Source organism: Salvia hispanica, chromosome 6, assembly GCF_023119035.1.
Source record: "Salvia hispanica cultivar TCC Black 2014 chromosome 6, UniMelb_Shisp_WGS_1.0, whole genome shotgun sequence".
Taxonomy (NCBI): Eukaryota; Viridiplantae; Streptophyta; class Magnoliopsida; order Lamiales; family Lamiaceae; genus Salvia; species Salvia hispanica.
In genome coordinates this window covers 24,396,909-24,418,302 of record NC_062970.1, presented here as the reverse complement: position 1 = coordinate 24,418,302, position 21,394 = coordinate 24,396,909, and the positions used below count along the sequence as shown (strand labels likewise).

The 21,394-nt window shown below is 36.5% G+C and overlaps 1 protein-coding gene and 1 pseudogene across 1 annotated transcript; one reads left to right on the top strand and one right to left on the bottom strand.

Annotated features, from left to right (window-relative positions):
- Positions 1–11,682: 11,682 nt before the first annotated feature.
- Positions 11,683–13,300, bottom strand: LOC125194988 (zinc finger MYM-type protein 1-like). The gene is made up of 3 exons (XM_048093198.1): positions 12,701–13,300; positions 12,539–12,643; positions 11,683–12,222 (listed from the first exon to the last, which is right to left on the bottom strand). Exons 1-3 carry the CDS (start codon positions 13,298–13,300, stop codon positions 11,683–11,685), a joined length of 1,245 nt encoding a protein of 414 aa, XP_047949155.1.
- Positions 13,301–14,208: 908 nt separating this feature from the next.
- LOC125194987 overlaps positions 14,209–21,394 on the top strand; it is a 39,260-nt pseudogene continuing 32,074 nt past the window's right edge.

Below are 21,394 nucleotides of genomic sequence, written 5' to 3'. Positions count from 1 at the left end.
ACATTCTAATGATCAATATGTTTCGATTGAATGCAAGTATTAAATTATAAATATCGTTTGAAGTACCAAGATAGACACTACATAAATTGCAATATAAGTACCTGCAATGGTAGAACAATGTTGAAGACCCAAACCAAGTGTAAACCACATTTTAAGGTTTCAATAGATAACATCGTAATAGATTACCCAATTAGATAACATGGTAGAACATGTTGTGCACAATCTCGAATGTTTCAAAATAAATGGATCTGAAAAATTAAAATTGACTATTTTGATCTTACGATTCATATTTCTATAGATACAATTCAACGCGTTTATTTAAATCTCAGCCGTTAGATCTTATCCAATGGATCATATTGGTGATTAGTTACGCACTAATATACTATAGTATATCACAATTATTAACTGCACAATATTAGTATATCACAATTGTTCGTTGAGAAGATAAAGATTGATTAAGAAGTTATATAATGTTTTTGTTCGTTGAGAAGATAAAGATTGATTAAGATGTTATAGGTTTGTAGTAAGTCGTGCTTATCCTTGTCAAAACTTAATTTTAATAAAAACGGGTATCATTTCGAAATATATACAAATTCAATGCCACTACAATTATTTTTATTGCCGCTTATTCCAATAATGACAGCCCGTATCTTTAGTTAATTTATCTAAATTAATCAATTTAGTTTTCTCTCATTTTAAAGCTATAACATGAATGATTAAATAATTAAAAATATATAATTTGAATATTAATTGGTCAAAATCAACAATTCGATACGTGATAGCGTATTTTGAATAGTTAGTATTTTGTGGGACGGCACAAGATTTTAGAAGGTTTTATTTTGTGTGTTAAATATTATTTTTATATTCACGTGAGAGAGAATTTTTTCCAAAAATAGAAATATGACATCTTTTATGGGACAAACTAAAAGGGAAAGTGTGACATTTTTTGTGGGACGAAGGAAGTATATAAACTGTACTAGTATTATTATACTTGATTGTGCATTTGAATGATTAGATATCAAATAAGTTTAGAATTAATTCATTTACTCAAAAAAATCTAAATTATAATCTATGTATCCTATCATTCAATAAACCCATTATTAAAATGTATTTTTCTCAAATAAAATATTGTTACGAAGTAACCACGTTAATTTGGAGCTTCTAGAGGCGTAATATTTTAAGAAAATCAAATACACCATACTCTGGTACTACTTAATAGTCCACTCAAAATGAAAAATTGAGAAGTATGTTTGTGTTCTCAATGAATTTCAGAATAATAAAAAGAAAACATATTTTATAAGCAAATGATTGAATGTAAACGCGATCATAATATACTTAGAACCTAATCATCTAATGTGGTGTACGATTTTTATATATAAAATAGTATTACTAAGATATAATTTTGAATTGAGTTGATGAGATTATTTTAGTTGAATGAAGATTAATTATGATTAATTATCACATAATTATCCATCTAGAATTGAATTGTAGGATTCAATCGCATGAACCAAATACACTACATACTACATATTTAATTTTAAGATACAATATTTCAACTGAACAACCCCTGAATAGAATATATTGTTAATTTATTAAAATTACAAATTTTATTGTACAAACCAAACAATTAGTAGTTGAGTCTGTTTTTAGACTCTAAATATCTGAATTTAATCAACGAATTATTCAAAAAAGTTAGATCTATGGTTAAATGTTGTAGATTTGAGTTTTACAACAAATTTGATGGATGATTAATTGTCATCTTTGTGATTGCAGGATGGATTTAATTCTCTTAGTTCGTTATTTTATTGTAAACCCGCTAAGGTTGATCGTAGTAGATTATATTTCACTTTTCATTTCTCTTATATAATCAATGTATAATGATTACTTAGACTACAAAAGAAAGAAGAATTAAAAATGAAGAGTAAAGACGGCTACCCAAACCCCAATCGGGATTTGGGAACGTAGGGTGTTGACGACGACGGCAGCAGCACAACAACGGAGAGCTTTAGCGGTGGCCGAAACCCTAATTAGGGTTTGACAGGGTTTGACCATACGCAGATCTTGGTGGCGATGTGGTACGTGAAACAAGAAATAAATCGAGCTAAGAATAAGCGCGGAGACGAGAAGAGAATAAGGTGTTGCATGAGCTCATGCAACACGTGGAAATCAAGTTAGAACCACCGTAAGCGCGTCCACAGAGGATCCGAGTTAGCTAGCTGATTAGTTGAAGTTAGTTGAGTTAGTTGAGTTTGTTACTTGAGTCGTTATTTGTAGAAACAGTCATATAAATAGGTTGCTTTGGCAATGTAATTCATTCATTCGACTTAATGCAAAGAACTTTCTCATCTCCTTCTTCTCTCTCTCCTATATCTGGTAATACTCTGAATATCGGTGGGATCTCGGTCACCGTCCCTGCTATCGGAGACCTCGGTCTTGCACCAAGTGGTATCAGTCCTCGCGATCCAGCTTCCGCGATGGTTGATACGCGCTCTAGCGATGCGCGTAAACTGGAGGAAATGTTAACAGCTGCTATCGCCGATCTAAGGACTAAACTCACCGATGCTGATCGTCGGCGAGAAGATTTCGACAAATCGCGCGATCGCGCAGATGAGGCTCGCGACAGACAATTTAAGGAGCTTCGCGATGAATTCATTGCACTTCAAGTGCAGCAAAATGAGCTGATGACTCGAATGTTAGCTCCAGGAGGTGGAGGAGCACCGTACGGCGGCGGAGCTCCGATCGGTGGTCCAACGAGAGCACCTTACTTCGCCACTCGTCAATTGAAGGTCGGCTTCCCAATTTTCTTAGGGGAGGACCTAGCTGGTTGGATTTTGCGTTGTGATCACTTTTTCACGGTGGATCTAACACCGGAGGAAGCTAAGGTTCGTCTAGCTGTAATCAATTTTGAAGGAAGAGCCCTACAATGGTTCCAAAACTGGTCGAAATACCAGGATCTACCTATGGCAACCCCCTGGCCTCTGTTTCTGCAAGCTCTGGAGGGGAGGTTTGGCGATCATCTTCTCGGAGATCCAATGACTGAGCTGCTATCTCTAAAGCAAACCGGTTCGTTCTCTGACTATCACGACAAATTTGAACTGCTGTTAGGTCGTGTTTCTCTATCAGAATCGTATGCTATAAGTCATTTTATCAATGGATTGCGTCCTAATGTTCAAAGAGCTGTTAGGTTGTTTATGCCTCAAACGTTAGTTCATGCCTATGCTCTTGCTAGACTTCAGGAAATGTCTAATATAAGGGAGGGATTTACTACAAATACTCCTAGAAAGTTTGAACCTAAATACTCCCCATTACCAACTGCTAGTTCTGGAAATCCACCTTTACTTCCTACACCAATTACTCCAGCCTTTAAAAATAGAAGAATATTGACTGAAGAACAAATGGCTGAATGTAGAGCAAAGGGTACATGCTATGGTTGTAATGAGAAGTTTGAGAGGGGTCATAGATGCGCTAGAAAACAACTATACATTATGGAAATAGATGATACCTTGGCTGAACAAAATGTAGTGAATGAGGTTGAGGATAAGGAGGAAGAATTGGTTGCTGAGGATGAGAATCCATTGATCTCTATCCATGCCATTAATGGATCAGTATCTTAAGGGTTCAGAACTATGAGGATTACTGGAAAAATAGGCAAGAAGGATGTGCATATCCTCATTGACTCGGTTAGCACACATAACTTCTTGGATATTCATCTTGCTAAAAGGCTGGGACTTTCACTAACTCAAGTCAAGCCTGTGATGGTAGATGTTGCAGATGGGAATAGGCTGGAATGCGATTCTATGTGCAAAGGGTTGAAGTGGAAATTGAGACACACTACATTCATCACTGATGTGTTACTACTGCCCTTAGGCAACTGTGATATGGTTCTTGGCATTCAATGGCTGGAGACATTAGGCATCATCCATTGGGATTTTAAACATCTAATCATGGAATTTAAACTCCAAGGAAGGAAACATATACTCCGGGGAAGTGCAAAAGATCATAACATCCAGAATATATCTGAGAAGGAAATGAATAAGATCATATCTCATTGTCAAGATATCCAACTTTGCTGCATCAGAGTTATGGAGGCTAACTCAGTGGATGTTAAGGCCTTGGCTGACCACAACTCTGAGGAAGTTGTACCTGCTGAAATTCAACTCTTCTTAGAGACTCAAGAAGCTGTGTTTGCTGAACCCACAACCCTTCCCCCAATGAGAAACCACAACCATAATTGTACAGAATACTGGAGCCTCACCAGTGAACTCAAGGCCCTATAGACACACTGCCTTGCAGAAGAATATCATTGAAAAAATGGTCTCTGATCTGTTAACTCAGGGATTTATTCAGCCTAGTACCAGTCCCTTCTCTTCTCCAGTGGTATTGGTCAAGAAAAAGGATGGCTCTTGGAGAATGTGCATTGATTATAGAAGATTGAACAAGATAACTGTGAAAGACAAGTATCCTATTCCATTGATTGAAGAGCTGCTAGAAGAATTACATGGTGCAACAATCTTTTCTAAAATTGATCTGAGGCAGGCTATCATCAGATACGCATAGATGAGGATGACATTTCCAAAACTGTATTTCGAACTCATGATGGCCACTATGAGTTCACTGTAATGCCATTTGGATTGACAAATGCTCCGACCACTTTCCAAAGCCTTATGAATGATATCTCCAGACCTTATCTGAGAAGGTTTGTCTTGGTTTTCTTTGATGACATTTTAGTGTACAGCAAGGATGCTAGTACACATTTATCTCATCTGGATATGGTTTTTGAAAAGCTCAGAGAGCATTCCTTGTATGCTAAAGCATCAAGTGTGATTTTGCTAAGGAAAGAGTGGAATACTTGGGTCATATTATCTCTAAGGAGGGTGTAGCAATTGACCCCAAAAAGCTCCAAGCTATGCAAGATTGGCCGGTTCCTAATGATGTTACCAAGCTCAGAGGGTTCTTGGGACTCACTGGATATTACAGAAAATTTATCAAGAACTATGGGATTATTTGTAGACCTCTCACTGATCTATTGAAAAAGGATGCATTCAAATGGAATGAAGAAACTGATCTAGCTTTTATGGAGCTAAAAGCTGCTATGGTTAATCCTCCAGTCTTGGCTCTCCCTAACTTCTCCTTGCCCTTCATAATAGAGACAGATGCCTCTAGCTATGGCATTGGTGCTGTTTTGATGCAACAGGGTCACCCCTTGGCTTTTATCAGCAAGACACTCTTACCTAAACAAAAGCAGCTATCTGTATATGACAAAGAGCTCCTTGCCATTGTGTTTGCAGTTATACATTGGAGTCACTACTTAAGTACCCTCCCTTTTGAGGTGAGAACTGATCATAAAACTCTGGCTCATTTGATGCAACAGAAACTCACCACACCTGGACAACTCAGTTGGCTCTCTAAATTGATGGCCTATGATTTTTAGATAACCTACAAGAAGGGGCTGAAAATTTGGTTGTTGATGCTCTCTCAAGGGTGCACTCCTCTGATATTCTTTGTATGGCTATCACTACGGTTTCAACTGATTTATACCCTTTGATTGAAGCTACTTGGTCTACTGATCAGCATCTAAGTGCTGTAATCTCTGAATTCAAACAGAATCCTCAATCTCCCTCTAAATATTCTTGGATTGGTGGGCAGCTGAGGAGAAAAGGGCATTTGGTAGTTGGAAATGATGTTGATCTGAGGTTGAAAATTGTACAACTCTTCCATAACTCAAGCTCTGGTGGTCATTCAGGTGTGCTTGCCACCTACAAGAGGCTTTCTTCCTTGTTCTACTGGCTTAAATATGGAGAAACAGATAAGAGGATACATTAGAGAGTGTGATACTTGTCAGAAATTCAAATATGATAATAGTGCTTACCCCGGCCTTCTCCAACCAATCCCTATTCCAGAGTCTGCTTGGTCTCAAGTTAGCTTGGACTTTATCGAGGGGCTACCTTTATCTCATGGAAAATCTACCATTCTAGTAGTGGTAGATAGACTCACTAAATATGCTCATTTCATGAGTTTGTCTCACCCTTACACAGCTTTAACCGTAGCTCAAGCTTTTCTTGATCATGTATTCAAGCTTCATGGGCTGCCTACGATCCTAATAAGCGACAGAGATAAAGTCTTCATCAACAACTTTTGGATGGACTTCTTTAAACTCCGAGGAGTTGAACTTCACATGTCTACAACCTACCACCCTCAATCCGATGGCCAAACTGAGGTTGTGAATCGTTGTTTGGAGACTTATCTTCGTTGTATGAGTGGTGATCAGCGTACTAACTGGAGTAAGTGGTTAAGCTTGGCCGAGTTTTGGTACAACACCTCATTCCATTTGGCCATTGAGACTACACCTTTTGAAGCGCTATATGGCTACCCTCCACCACTCCATATCCCTTATTTTCGTGGTGATTCTACTGTGCACGATGTTAATGAGAGTCTCTTAGCCCTAGAGGCAATGATTGAAGTTCTTAAACACCACCTTACTCGTGCTCAGCGCAGAATGAAGCAGCAGCATGATAAACACCGGACTGACAGAAAGTTTGACATTGGCGATTGGGTTTATCTTAAGCTACAACCTTATCGCCAGAATACACTACGTGACAGACAATTCCAGAAGCTTAGCCCACACTGTTTTGGGCCATTCAAAGTGATTGATAAGTTTGGAGAAGTCGCCTATAAGTTGCAGCTCCCTTCGGATTACAAAATCCACCCGGTGTTTCATGTTTCTCTGTTGAAAAAGAAAATGGGACCTTTGGCTCAACTTCATGGTACTCTTCCTACAGTGGGGAATTCCACCTTCTTAGAGCCTGTTCAATACCTTGATTGTCGCCTTGTTAAATGAGGGAATATGCCGGCTACACAAGTTTTGGTACATTGGGCGAATTCTTTCCCCGAGGACGCAACTTGGGAGTTTCTCCACGACATGCAAGAAAAATTTCCTCAATTTCAACCTTGAGGACAAGGTTTATTTGAGGGGGGAGATTTGATACGTGAAACAAGAAATAAACCGAGCTAAGAATAAGCGCGGAGACAAGAAGAGAATAAGGTGTTGCATGAGCTCATGCAACATGTGGAAATCAAGTTAGAACCACCGTAAGCGCGTCCACAGAGGATCCGAGTTAGCCAACTAATTAGTTGAAGTTAGTTGAGTTTGTTACTTGAGTCGTTATTTGTAGAAGCAGTCATATAAATAGGCTGCTTTGGCATTGTAATTCATTCATTCGACTTAATACAAAGAACTTTCTCATCTCCTTCTTCTCTCTCTCCTATATCTGGTAATACTCTGAATATCGGTGGGATCTCGGTCACCGTCCCTACTATCGGAGACCCCGGTCTTGCACCGTAATGGCTAGCCTTGGCGGTGGTGTTTGCATGCGACGATGGTGGCACCATGGCTCCGAGCGCTTGGCTGTGGTGGCGGGTCCAAGTAATAGACAAAGACCAGTTTGTGGACTTGGCCTAATTTCCTAATTAGTGGATATCGTTATCTTAAATATGTGAAATAACTTAATTAAATATGTAATCTGAATTGTTTTTAATCCTTGATTGGATGGATGATCAATATTTCTTCTATGGTGACACAAGATAATATTCCTTTGGTTTAAATTGAACTACGCCTTATAATTTAATTAGTAAAGTCCAAGCCTCCATAGATCCCTAACCTGGCCCTACGACATCACTTTAAAAATAGGAGATGAGGGAGAACATACAACCCAAGCCTCCACAAGACTTAAATTTTCGGCCCACTATGTATATAAAGTATTTGAAAATTGCCTTAATCTTGTTCTTCTCCTTCAAGACAAGTCCTTAAATTATTTGACAAGCTTCTCCACAAGAAGGTCAGATCTAAAGTTTGGAAAATAGGTTACAAGATCCATGGTCAAGCATTCAGACACGACATGTAGAGAAGTAGAGGGCCACTTTTATTCTATGTGAAATCATCAAAGTATGATTTTATTCTGTAATGTCGATTTTATGTGATATAAATGCACAATCAACATGTTCTTATATATTCTTTGTGTGGCCTCTTGACTGTTTTTTTGGGCATGGCGGTTGGGCTTAAGGTTTGGTCATTATGTGTGCATAGCTTAATCTTTTTGGACCATAAAAATGAACAAATTTAAAATACTCCAATCATGCATCAAACATGTATTCCAACAAAATGTGGCAAATAAACATGCGTGTCTTAACACATAGATGTACATGCTTGCACATTGATCGTGTCGTCCAGGCACGTCCCTCAAATGAACAATAAAGTAAGAAGTGCTAGATGCATTCGTCTAGGTTCATGCTCTAAAACATGTCCATACCGTGCCCCAGAAAGGCGCATGTAACGTTTGTAACTCTCGACGGTTATACACAAGTCTTGGTGGCAAACGTAATGTTGTCTATGTTGACTCCAACAGGCTCCAATACAGTGGACTACAAATATAAATAGGGTAATAACTCTGATAGGAAGGAATTTTGCACGCGTGTCGTAGGTACGTGTCCCTTCCTATTCAACAAGATCTATAAGTTCTCACTTTCCAAAATACTATTAATTAGCATATGGTAAGTTAAGCTGTCAAACCCACGAGGAACGGTTCCATCCGTTATGTATTTCCACACTTAGAAAGGTTTTGGCGATGCCGCCACGCTATAAATTGGTGGTGGGAACTGAACTACGAAATATAAATAACACTTAAACTAATGTGGGAACGAAGAGTGCAAATAAAATGCAATATGAAGAAAGCATTAAAACTGGAATGCAGACAGTGCAAGTTGACAAACTTGGCAATTCAGACATGACGAGAAAAATTAACACTTGGTGAAAATAAGAAGATTTCGGAAATGAAACAAAGCAACAACTTGCATGAACACTCCTAAGTTCAGAAGCAACAGAGACCAAGTTAAAAGGCTAACAAAAATAAACTAAGTGTTAACTCCAAAAGAAAGCTAGAAACTAGGAAAGTGACATGTTCAAAGTGACTAAACTATTTGACTCCTAAAAGCTAAACTAAATCACATGTAGCTGAATCATAATGAAACATGGAAGAAGATAAAGAACACTAAGAACATTCAACAATGGTGATAAAACACATTAAAAACAAAATCAACTAGCTAAAAACACTAACAACAAATTAACTAGGAAAGAACCAAACGTTAAAGCTTAAGACAAGGAATTTCACCTAAAGAACACAAGAACTAGGAGTAAATGCTTTAACACTAGAGAAATAAATACATCAAAGCTCTTAAAGATCATCCTCCAACAACCATTAACTAGAGAGTTAAAATGTTGGAAACAAGTTTCAACACAAGTGGTACAAAGGGACTAAAGCATTAAAGAAACTAAAATCTACTACAAGCTTCAACCCATGGTGAACAAAAGATCTTGGTAGCCTTGAAGTTGAAATATCTCTTCTTAAGGAAGAGAGAAAAGTTACCTAGAGATAGAATTAACTAAACTACTAAACTAAAGTGATGAGTGATTTTTTGGAAAGTTAAAGTCTTTTTAATAAATATATCAAACAAAAGACATTCCCCTTCTTTTCCACTCTCCAAGGGCAGATATGGGCGTGTGTAGCAAGTGAGAGTTGTCCTTGATAAGTGTGTGGAAGTGGTTTTAATCATTTTGATAAGTCGTATTCTTAGCCTTGGTTACTGGTCAGTATGTCGTGATTTACATGTATTATCCGCAAAGAAGTTGCTTAAGTGTGCCGGAAAAGGGTCCCAATCAGTAGGAGAAGGTTCGGGCAACTCAGGTGAAAAGAGCGCTAGCAGGGTACAATACTGACCAGAATGCATGCCAGAAAGAAGGCTCGAGATGGAGAAGAAGGATTTCTTGGATAATCAACCACAAACAAGGGCAAAGGAGTCATTTCGCGAAGGAAGTCTACCCTAAAAGTAAGGGCAAGCCTCCCTATAAAAGGAGCCACTTGAAGAGAGAGAAGCACTTTTTAAGTTCGGCCACTACACTTAGTTAGAATTCTCTCTCGGAAAAGATCATTTTTCCTCTAGCATTGTCCACATCTTCTCATTCCTCGCCACAGCCATGGTCACCTGAAGTTCCAGGCGTCCACCGGAGACTCACCATCCATTGTTCCAGCCAGTTCATATCGTAGCAGTAGCAGTTTCATTGCCCGGAGTGGCAAAACAATCTTTAATCGCTTTCTTAGTTTAAATCTTTACTTTCTTTCTTTCGTTGGATCTATTGCATCACTTGACTTTTTGTTATCTTTTGAAGTATTTTGTTGAGATCCAAACGCTTTTAGTAATGAAGTTTGTTTTATGCATTTCTTTTGGTTGGAATCTGTTTCATTCTGCCCAGATAGCTTAGATCTAGTTATCGTGTTTATTTTCTAAGTGTTTAAACATGTTTTCGTTTGAGTAGACTAGATCTGGGTTTGTCAACTGAAATTTCGAGTTTCTTGTTTCGGTTTAAGGAGTTATGCATGAGTTTTCCATTTCACGTTTCTGTTGCCACCTTGCATGTGAGTCAGTAAGAGTAATCTAGAGTTATTAGCCGTTGATCTTCGAGTTTAAGCTTTTTAATTTATGGATCTTATGTTTGAAGCTGTAAATTTGAGTTCATCCATGGAGTTTGTGTTCATCTAATTTCTATGCATACTTGTTGAAGAAGAAAACATCACAATCCACTTTTTCTAGGGCCACTTTTACTTTTTAGTTACTTTTTGCTTTTGTCATTTACTTTTAGTTTGTATCCTCCAGACCTGTCAGAGTAGCCACCCAACCACCACATATCCTCTGTTATTCCATATTGCCTTATTTAGTAACTGTTTTACTTTCCATGTCTCTGAAACACCTTGTCCACTATTTTCACGTACACAACCACATGTCGATCACTTTCACGCCCACTAGTCAGTAGAGTACCACTTTTAATCCTGTCTAGGTAGAGTCTCAACCCAAAAGCATGGTAGCTCACCAATTCCTTCCAAACTATCACCACGATTATCCTAACGTGTCCATCTCTGTGGGATTCGACCCTTACCTCCACTATACTAGCCAGTAGAAGTGGGTTGAGGAATTTTATTGATACCAGGTTCCGGTAGTCGTGCCAACGACTCAGCTAGGTTGGGATTTTCATCCCGATCAGTTGGATACACCCTTAAATTAACACAACACCACATTTTCGACGGGTTCAAACTGGTCAATCCAACAACTTGGCCAGACTGAATCTTCTTTGCCTTCTTCCTTCATTTTCTTCCACATCTTGTCATTTTTCCCTCTTTTTTGCATGTTTCCTTTTCATGCCTTCATTAAGCAGTCTTCGAACCTAATGCTCCATTCCTTGCCAAAAAGCATCTTTTTTATGCAAATATTCAACATATAGTGCAAATAGTGATCATTTTCGAATGATGAAAACTAGCCAATCACACTCCATATATTTCACACCCCAAGCATTCTCTGCACACATTCTTTCTCTCACTCTCTGCATACTTTTTACGTTGAAACTCTGCCATCGTCAGGGGCGGAGCCAAGAAATTGTGCAAGAAGGGGAAAAATATATACAAATAAATGAATAAACATAAAACGATAAAGATAATAAAATATATTAAACATGTACAGATGAACTAAACAATTATAATTGTTCCCGACGAGGTCTCATAACTTGAAAACTATTCAAAATCCTTTCAATATCGTTCTTGGAAGATATATTTTTCTCAATATGAGTAACCAAACAATCATTCATCCAAGGTCTCCCATCTTATTACGAAGACAACTTTTCATGATGTTCATAGCTAAAAAATACCTCTCAACTGATGCGGTCACAACTGGTTGGACCAACGCCAACTTTATAAGCAAATAAACCAATGGATAGACAATATGTTTTCCGGTAGAAACTAACCTCTGAGAAAGATCTCCCATACTTTCAAGATTTGAGAACTCTTCATGTGATCTCATGTCGCGGATGTAAGTCTTGAGTTTTTTGTCAAGCAACCGAAAATCAACTTCAAAGAACTCCAAAGGATAACAATGAGTAAGTTCAATCAATTTGGATCTTTTAAAAGCAGCAAAGGAACTCTTTGGGCTAAAGCAAGACACCCATAGAAGCAAATTTGTGTTAGCCCCATTGAAGCGATTGTTGAGTTCTTGAAGTTGCCAATCGATCACAACTTTAACAAGCTCAAACCTGAAATAATTCACGTTTGTCAAAACTTCTTTCCTTCTAGGTCGGCCAAGATTCTTATACATGTCCTTCATATCTAAGATTTCAATATCATTATTCTAAAAAAATATAGATACTTCGTTGACCAGAGACTCCCATCCTTCCTCCCGCATATCTTGTAGATATTGTTTTGCTATTTCAACTAAGGCCTTGGCATTCACAATATCTTGATATTTCCTTTGCAATGCAAAAGATAATTGATTCGTGATTCCCAAGATCGTTGTCATCAAGTGCAAAATGAATGCAAACTCAAACGTTGGCACAACACCTAATAACAAAAATGATTCTAAATGATTTGAAGAACCTCAATAACTGGAGTGAACATGATCGACAAATTTATCAGTGACCTATAATGAGACCCCCAACGTGTATCACCAGGGCTATGAAGACCTCAACAAGACCTCTTTCTTGATTAGAACCCTTGCTTGTTGAGAGTTCACCACTTTCAAATGCTCCCAAAAGTCTTTCTAATAGCTTCTCCTGAAGTAGATCTTTGCACTTTCAAGAAGCTCCAACTATAGAAGTTATATTGTTCACCAAGTTAAAAAACGCAGCAACTTGTGGTATTTTCTTTGCCACAACAACAAGAGGTAGTTGAAGCTGATGAGCAAAACAATGAACACAATAAGCAGAAGAGTTCTCTTGCAAGATCAATGCCTTGAGTCCATTAAATTCACCACGCATGTTACTTGCACCATCATAACATTGCCCTCTCACTCTAGACAAGCTCAAATTATGCTTCAAAAGCAAAACTTCTATAGCCGCTTTTAATGAGGAAGCTGTTGGATCTCTTACATGAACAATACCAAGAAATCTTTCAACCACATATCCTTTCGAATCGACAAATCTTAGAGCAAGCGCCATTTGTTCCTTGACTGAAATATCACGAGATTCATCAAGTAATATAGAAAAGAATTCATCACCTATCTCATGGATAATAGCATTTGTGGTCTCCATAGCACAAGCATAGATAAGATCTTTATGAACTTCAAGAGCTATCATTTTTCGATTTTCCATAGCATTATTCAGGACAACCTTCTCAATATCATTATTATGATCAGCAAAAAAACGTAGGAGCTGAAGAAAATTGCATTGATTTGCAGACTCTTCCGATTCATCGTGACCACAGAATGCCATACCTTGAGAGAGAAGAAAACGGATACAATCAAGTGAACTTGTCAAGCGAGTGCGATAATCCTTCTGTGTTCGGGTTGATTGCTTCGCAAAAGCAAATTGGATATGTCGGCATCTTTCTAAATACTATATTCAAACCAATTTCCATGTTCCACAAACCATTTTGGAACAAAGCGTCGATATATGTTGCCGATTTTTTTTCTGAGGAAAATCGTGTCCCTTCGGTTGACACGGGCCTTGTTGTAGATAACGTCTTCTAATTCTATCACAGTAGTTAGGATGATAAATCAAAATTTTCATCCCAATCAGAAGGAAGACATTCCAAATTGATTTCGAGTGATTATCACTTGCTCGTTCTCCGATTCATGGTAATCCTTCTACTATTAATTTCTTTCTATCGAGAAATTTCTCCGTCTTTTATTCAAAAATAAAATTTTATAATTGATATAGGTCGTAATTTTTCAATCAAATGATAATATTAATAACTAGCAGAACTCTTCTAATTTGTCGTGACCATAGAATACCATACCTTGAGATAGAAGAAAACAGTTACAGTCAAGTGAAGCTGTCAAACAAGTGCGATAATCCTTCCGTGCTTGGGTTGATTGCTTCGCAAAAGCAAATTGGATATGTTGTTATTGCTTCATCAAATCCTCACAACTTCTCCATGCTTTGTTGTGGGCACTCTCTGGACCTCTGTGCTCATTGAATTTCTCTTTTTTCTTCCAATTAGAATATTCCTTTGATACAAATACTTCACCACTTGGTTGTGCTCCAGTATTAGGAATACCATATTCCAACCAATTTCCATGTTCCACAAACCATTTTGGAACAAAGCGTCGATATATGTTGTCGATTTTTTTCTTCGGAAAATCGTGTCCCTTCGATTGACATAGGCCTTGTTGCAGATAATGTCTTCTAATTCTATCACGGTAATTAGGACGATTAATGAAAATTTTCTTCCTAAGCCCAGGATTAGAAGGAAGACATTCCAAATTGATTTCCACATGTTTTCTTTTTAAGTGATTATCACTTGCTCCTTCTCCGATTCATAGTAATCCTTCTACTATTAATTTTTTTCTTTTGAGAAATTTCTTTGTCTGTTATTCAAAAATGAAATTTTATAATTGATATCGGCCATAGTTTTTCAATCAAATAATAATATTAATAACTAGCAGAACCGCCGTCTGCAGAACAACATGTAAAAGTTCTATGGAATTATTTTACACAAATAAGATAAAGTATGATAAATTAGAGACAAAAATAAAACCATATAAAGAGATGGAATTTTATTAATCATACATAACTTCTTCACAAATATGATAAAGTATGATAAATTAGATACATAAACAAAAGGGATGAGATATTATTAATTATACATACCTTCTCCTCCAACAGTCCAGCAGCGGCCAACCTCTAATAGGAATTGAATGAATACTCTCTTTTTCTCTCAGAGTCCAAGTTGCGACTTGCAAGGATTTTGTATATTTTCTTCCAATAATCCCAAGTTTCACATATTGGACTTTTTTTTAAAAACTTTTCTTCTCCTTTTCTCTATAAATTTCTAGGGCAAAGACTTACATTTGGTGTCTTTAACACACTATCGTGTTGGTATTTTTTTCAAAAGCAATTAGTTTGAATAATTAAGTGATTTTCGTATTAGGAGTTTTGGTATTTTTTTCATTTGAAATACTAGGGAGCTATTTAATACTCGCTTCGTCCGCTATTAGGAGTCATATTTATGGACGGCACGAGTTTTAAAAAAATATTACGAAAAATGAGTGGAAAAAAATTAGTGGAATAGAGGTCTCACTTGTATATCTTAGTTTTAAATGAAATGTGAGTGGAATTAGTTAGTGGAAAGTGGCTTATTATCATTTATGGTAAAAGTGAACCGGGACTCCTATTCGCGGACAGAGGGAGTACAAAAGAAACATATTATAATAATATTATACTCCCTCTGTCCCATAGTAGATGGCATAATTGAAGAATGACACGAGATTTTAGGAGATGTTGTTTTGTGTGTTAGATGGAAAGAGAAAATAGTACTATTTATATTAATGTGAGACAGAACTTTTTCCAAAAAATGAAATGTGACATCTTTTGTGGAATAACTAAAAAGGAAAGTGTAAAATCTATTATGGGACGGGGGGAGTATATATATCTAGGTATATGGTAGTGATAAAATGCAAACTTTAAATACTGTACAAACTTTAAACTATGATCTAGACCGTTAGAAAATGTCAACAGATGAAAAATAATAGCAACAGAAAATGTCAACATAGTGTCCGCACAATGTCAACACAATATCAACCGTTGACACTGTGTTGACATTTTTCGTTGCCATTATTTTGTCATCTGTTGACATTTTTCAACGGTCCAGATCATAGTTTGGAGTTTGTACCGTATTTAGAGTTTGCATTTGATTAGATTCATATAGGTATAAATAGAAGTTGAGGGGGGTCAATTGCCTCTGGCCTCTACACGCTAGATCCGCCCTCGGCCATCGTCATCATCTAGTTCGAAGAAATTCATTTGTTAGTGGTGTTGCTACATCCGAGACAAGGTCGTTTCATCTTTGGAGATGACACGCTAATTCCAAGAACATTAATGTGATGTATCTTGTTTTACGGAAAAATGACTCGTCGACTCAGCTAATTTTGTGATATTTAATTTCAAATCCCATATTTCCTTGCAGTAATTTTTAATGAGTACATATTTTTTGTTCAATTTTCTTTTGGATCGTATTGAGGCAGACAAAGTCTACTTTTGTACTCGTTTGTAACATATTACAAAGCTTCAGCCGTATAACAATAAAATGTACTTCAATTTTGCAATTACGCTAATTGAATTAGATAATTATCAATATTCTAATAATTAAGTCGTATACTTGAGCTAAAATACTCCTCCACGTTATACTGATCGCACAATATACAAGTACTAGTATTATTTTCGGTAGGTAGAATCTCAATTATACTTGATCACGATATATTTTGTGCAAATTTGATCGAGTAGTTGATAAGCAAAAATCAAACAATGCTCAGCATATACAAATTCAACTATAATCCAATTTAATTTTTAAAAATAGACATCTTAAACGGATGGTCAGAAGAAGTTAATGTTTATATATTGAGCACCAAAAAACCACTTCCAAAAAAGCGCTCTCATTGTTTTGTTATTTGTGTGATCATTCATTTGCTCATAAATCAATTGCTATATACTATCATTAATGAATTAGCAGAGTATAGAGTTTATAGAATCAGAGACGCAAAGCAAGGGCGACGGCTCGGTAAGAGTGAAGAATGAGCTCAAGTGTATTACTTGTGTCGGGTGCGACTCGCAGCCGGCAAGGATATTCGGCCAAACCAAGTCCGCCGCCGCACAGGCTCTCACGGGACTCAAGTTCATTACCAAGACTGGTGGAACCGCCGCCTGGACCGACGTGGAGACGCGCTTCAACCGGCTCACGCACACCACCAATGGGCTGCTGCCACGTGCGCTCTTTGGCGAATGCATTGGTATAATGAAAGGCTGATATACTCCTTCCGATCCTTATTAAATGTTTCATATTTATGTATTTGGACATGTCACAATAAATGTCTCATTTCACTTTTACTGCTTTTAATAAATGGACTCTACATTTTACTAATTCATTCTACTCACAATAATTATAAAACTAATATATAAACGTGGGGTACACATTCTACTAACTTTTTCAATCAACTTTCCTTTATAAAGTCAAACAATTTGTTAAAACCTACACCGGTCAAATATGTGACATTTCATGGGTACCGGAGAGAGTATTATTCTTAGCATGATTCACAAATTATTATGCATATCAAGAATTAATTCAATTGTTTGATGTGTAGGAGTGAAGGAGTCGAGTCAGTTCGACGGAGAACTGTTCGACGTGCTTGCGCGGAAGAGGAATATCTCCGGCGAGTGCATCAACAAAGCACAACTCAATGATTTCTGGGTTCAACTAGTTGATCCAAGTTTCGATTCTCGCCTTGAAATATTTTTTGACATGTAAGTGACATTCATCTTGGATTCTCATTAATCTCTCATTTCAAACCCTATATATACACACGTACACACACTGACACACACACAACAAGAGATATCTTCAAGTAATGGCAATTTGAATTTTTCAATACAGGGTTGACAAAAATGCAGATGGCAGGATCACTCAAGATGAAATCAGGGAGGTATGATCTCTTTCTCTTTTTATGTTAATGTGAGCTTTCGGCGATGTACATTCGAATTCACATTAGTATGATATTGTTGCTTTTGTTGGCAAGTGAAATAAAAATAACTATATAAATTATAATATAATTTTAATGGTCCACTCCTCCAAACACAAAATTAATTTTAGGATGGAACTCCTAGATTTTAAATTTGAAAAAACCGGTGATTTATAATAGGAAAAAGTGACCCTAAAACTAGTGTTTATGTATCCTGTATACAGATTATATGGTTGAGTGCTTCGGCAAACAAGCTGTCCGACATAGAAAGGCAGGCAGATGAATATGCACGACTAATCATGGAAGAATTAGATCCCGAAAATCTCGGCTTCATCATGGGAATTCAATCAATCTTCTAACCTCCACCTATATATAATAGGAGTCATATATTGTGTGAGCACGCATTTTAAGAAATATAATGGAAAAATATGGTTGAATAAATTAGTGAACAATGGGTCACTTATATATACTCTCCCCATCTGTCATTAGGAGTTCCGTTGACTTTTCTGCACTCGTTTTATAAAAATGATAATAAATGTTAAAGCAGAGAAATGGTAAAAGTGAGAGAGTGAATAATGCAGAGAAGTCATCATTCATGGTAAAAGTGAAATTTGACTCTTATTGTGGAACGAAGATAGTATTAAATATTTTCTCCGTCCCTCCATAGTAGAGACATTGCTTTTTAGCACAAGAGTTAAAAAATTGTGTTAACAGTGAGTTCGTGAATGGAGAATAAAGTAGAAAAGGAAAAAAGGTTGCAGAAGATACATTTCTTTTCAACACGAGATTTAAGAAAATGTGTTAAAAGTGAGTTAAGAGATGGGAAAATAAAGTGAACGAGATAAAAGTAAGTTGTTTTTTTGCAAAAAGGTGAAATAACTCAGTTGCAGCATGACAATCCAAAAAGAATACAACTCAGCGTATACAAAGGGACCGAGAGTACTTATAAACTCAAACAAATTGAAATCAATCATTTGATTATGATCCACGTACAGAAAACTTGGAGAAAGAAATTGAATGTTAATCATTTGACTATGATCCTGATCCACAGATAGAAAACTTGGAGATGGTCCTACTGCGAGGGGCAGAGCAGTCAGACGGCGAAGAGGCCCGGAATTTGAGCAAGATGATGAGCGAGAAGCTGATGCGGAGGGAGGACAAGGCGCTGAAGAGGTGGCGGAGAGGCGCAGCGTATTTTGTGGAGGACAATTGGAAGAGGCTGTGGGTGATGGCGGTGTGGATGGCAGTTATGGCGGAGCTTTTTGCATACAAATATTTGCACTACAAAAAGGAAGCCGCATTCGAGGTGATGGGGCACTGGGAAGCCGCATTCGAGGTGATGGGGCACTGCGTGTGTGCGGCAAAGGGCGCGGCCGAGACGCTGAAGCTGAACATGGTGTTGATTCTGCTGCCAATGTGTCGCAACACCATTACTTGGCTCAGGAACAGGACTAGCTTAGGGGTGGCCCTTCCCTTCGACGACAATATCAATTTCCATATGGTAAAATTTTATCCTTTATAAAACGTTCACTACTCTTTTTTTTTTGTCGTGCAAGTTGAACCAACAATATGACTTTTACGATATATATATATATAGAGAGAGTTGTGATCAATGTCGAACCCTTCTTAAAGACCGAACTAGAGACCAAATCTCATCCATCCATTAATCACATCTGATGGTTATTAATAATTACATATTATCTTATTTTTTTATTGATAAAAGGGTAATTTTGGAAGATCAAATCTCTCTTTCTCCATCCTTCCTTCATCTCACTGCTGCCTTCCCTTTGCTACGCCACTACTGTCTCGGAGAAGGATACCGCTCCCGATCCTCACCCCAGGATGGATATCCACCGCGAAGGCCTCCAAAACCCTGTTCTGTATTAGCGGAGCCAGCACTTTCCTGCCTTTGCACCATAGATTGTACGCTATTCTATGAGATTGAATTGCGGAGAAGCCTTTGAAGTTTAGGAAACAGTGTGCGAAACTGATGCAGGCAGGGTCCCTCTCCTTCACCGCCCTCAAATCATCAACTAAAATCCCTAAAATTAAATCGTAAAGGATGTCGCTGGGGAGGCTGTGGTTGCTCAATTTGATTGAGACGTGATTCGCGAGAGCTGATTCTATCGAATCAAGGCACAAAATCGAAGTATAATAGTAGCCAGATAAAATCGGTTCCTGCTCAATATCTAATCTGGCCTCCTCCTTCATCTGTAACCACAAATCGACAACCAAATCATTTTTGCTTGTACGCGATCGGCGAAATTAAGTCTGCAACAGATGGTGTAGTTGTTGTCTATGGTAGAGAAGATGAAGAAACTGCTGAGCGGTGTGGAAATCGTCATTATTTCGATTTCGATTTTAATTCATTCAGCTAGGCTATAACTTCATTCAGTTAGATTATTAGTTCATTCAACTAGGTTATTACTTCATGATTTAATTTTCTATATTACTTCATTTGACTAGGTCATCACTTCATTCAAATAGTTTCATCACTTCATTCAATTAGGTTATTAGTCTAAATGATTCTGGAGCAGACGAGGAAGAGTGATCACTACTTCATTCATACGTGCATTTGCATCATTCAACAAGTATATCATTTCATCAAAAGATTTTTATTTCATTGAACTTCAAGTGCGTTAGTACTTTAGTTCACTCTCTTATTATGTGAGGTTATAACTTTATCAGTGGGGTTATAACTTTATCAACATTGACATATGAATAAATCATAACAAAGAAAAAAATACTTCGTTTTTAAAACACTCCATACAGTCAATTCGCTTTAAAGTAATAACACATAATAATGAAGTAAATCACAGTAAAATGAAGTAATAAAATATTATAATGAAGTAACATCTTTAACTGATGTGTTGTTTGCATATTAAAGTATGCCATCAATTCGACTCTTATTGAGCTAAATTGTTGTTATAACACATTAAAATGAACTACATATTCTTTTTGATAAAATAGTAAATTGATAAGATGAAGTAATAAATTATGATAATAAAGTAATATAAATGATGTGTTGTTTGCACATTAAAGTATGTCATCAATTCGACTCTTATTGAACTAAATTGTTGTTATAACACATTAAAATGAACTACATATTTTTTTTGATAAAATAGTAAATTGATAAGATGAAGTAATAAATTATGATAATAAAGTAATAGTATAAATGATCTGTTTTCCTATTAACTATAATCTAGTTAGTATGAAGTATTAAATTCATATAATGAAGTAATAAGTTATGATAATGAAGTAATATAAATGATCTATTTATACAGTAGGTTTTATTACTAAAATGAAGTAATAATACATAATAATGAAGTAAATCACAGTAAAAATGAAGTAATAAAATATTATAATGAAGTAACATCTTTAACTGATGTGTTGTTTGCACATTAAAGTATGTCATCAATTCGACTCTTATTGAACTAAATTGTTGTTATAACACATTAAAATGAACTACATATTCTTTTTGATAAAATAATAAATTGATAAGATGAAGTAATAAATTATGATAATAAAGTAATAGTATAAATGATCTGTTTTCCTATTAACTGTAATCTAGTTAGTATGAAGTATTGAATTCATATAATGAAGTAATAAGTTATGATAATGAAGTAATATAAATGATCTATTTATACAGTAGGTTTTATTACTAAAATGAAGTAATAATACATAATAATAAAGTAAATCAAAGTAAAAATGAAGTAATAAAATATTATAATGAAGTAACATCTTTAACTGATGTGTTGTTTGCACATTAAAGTATGTCATCAATTCGACTCTTATTGAACTAAATTGTTGTTATAACACATTAAAATGAACTACATATTCTTTTTGATAAAAT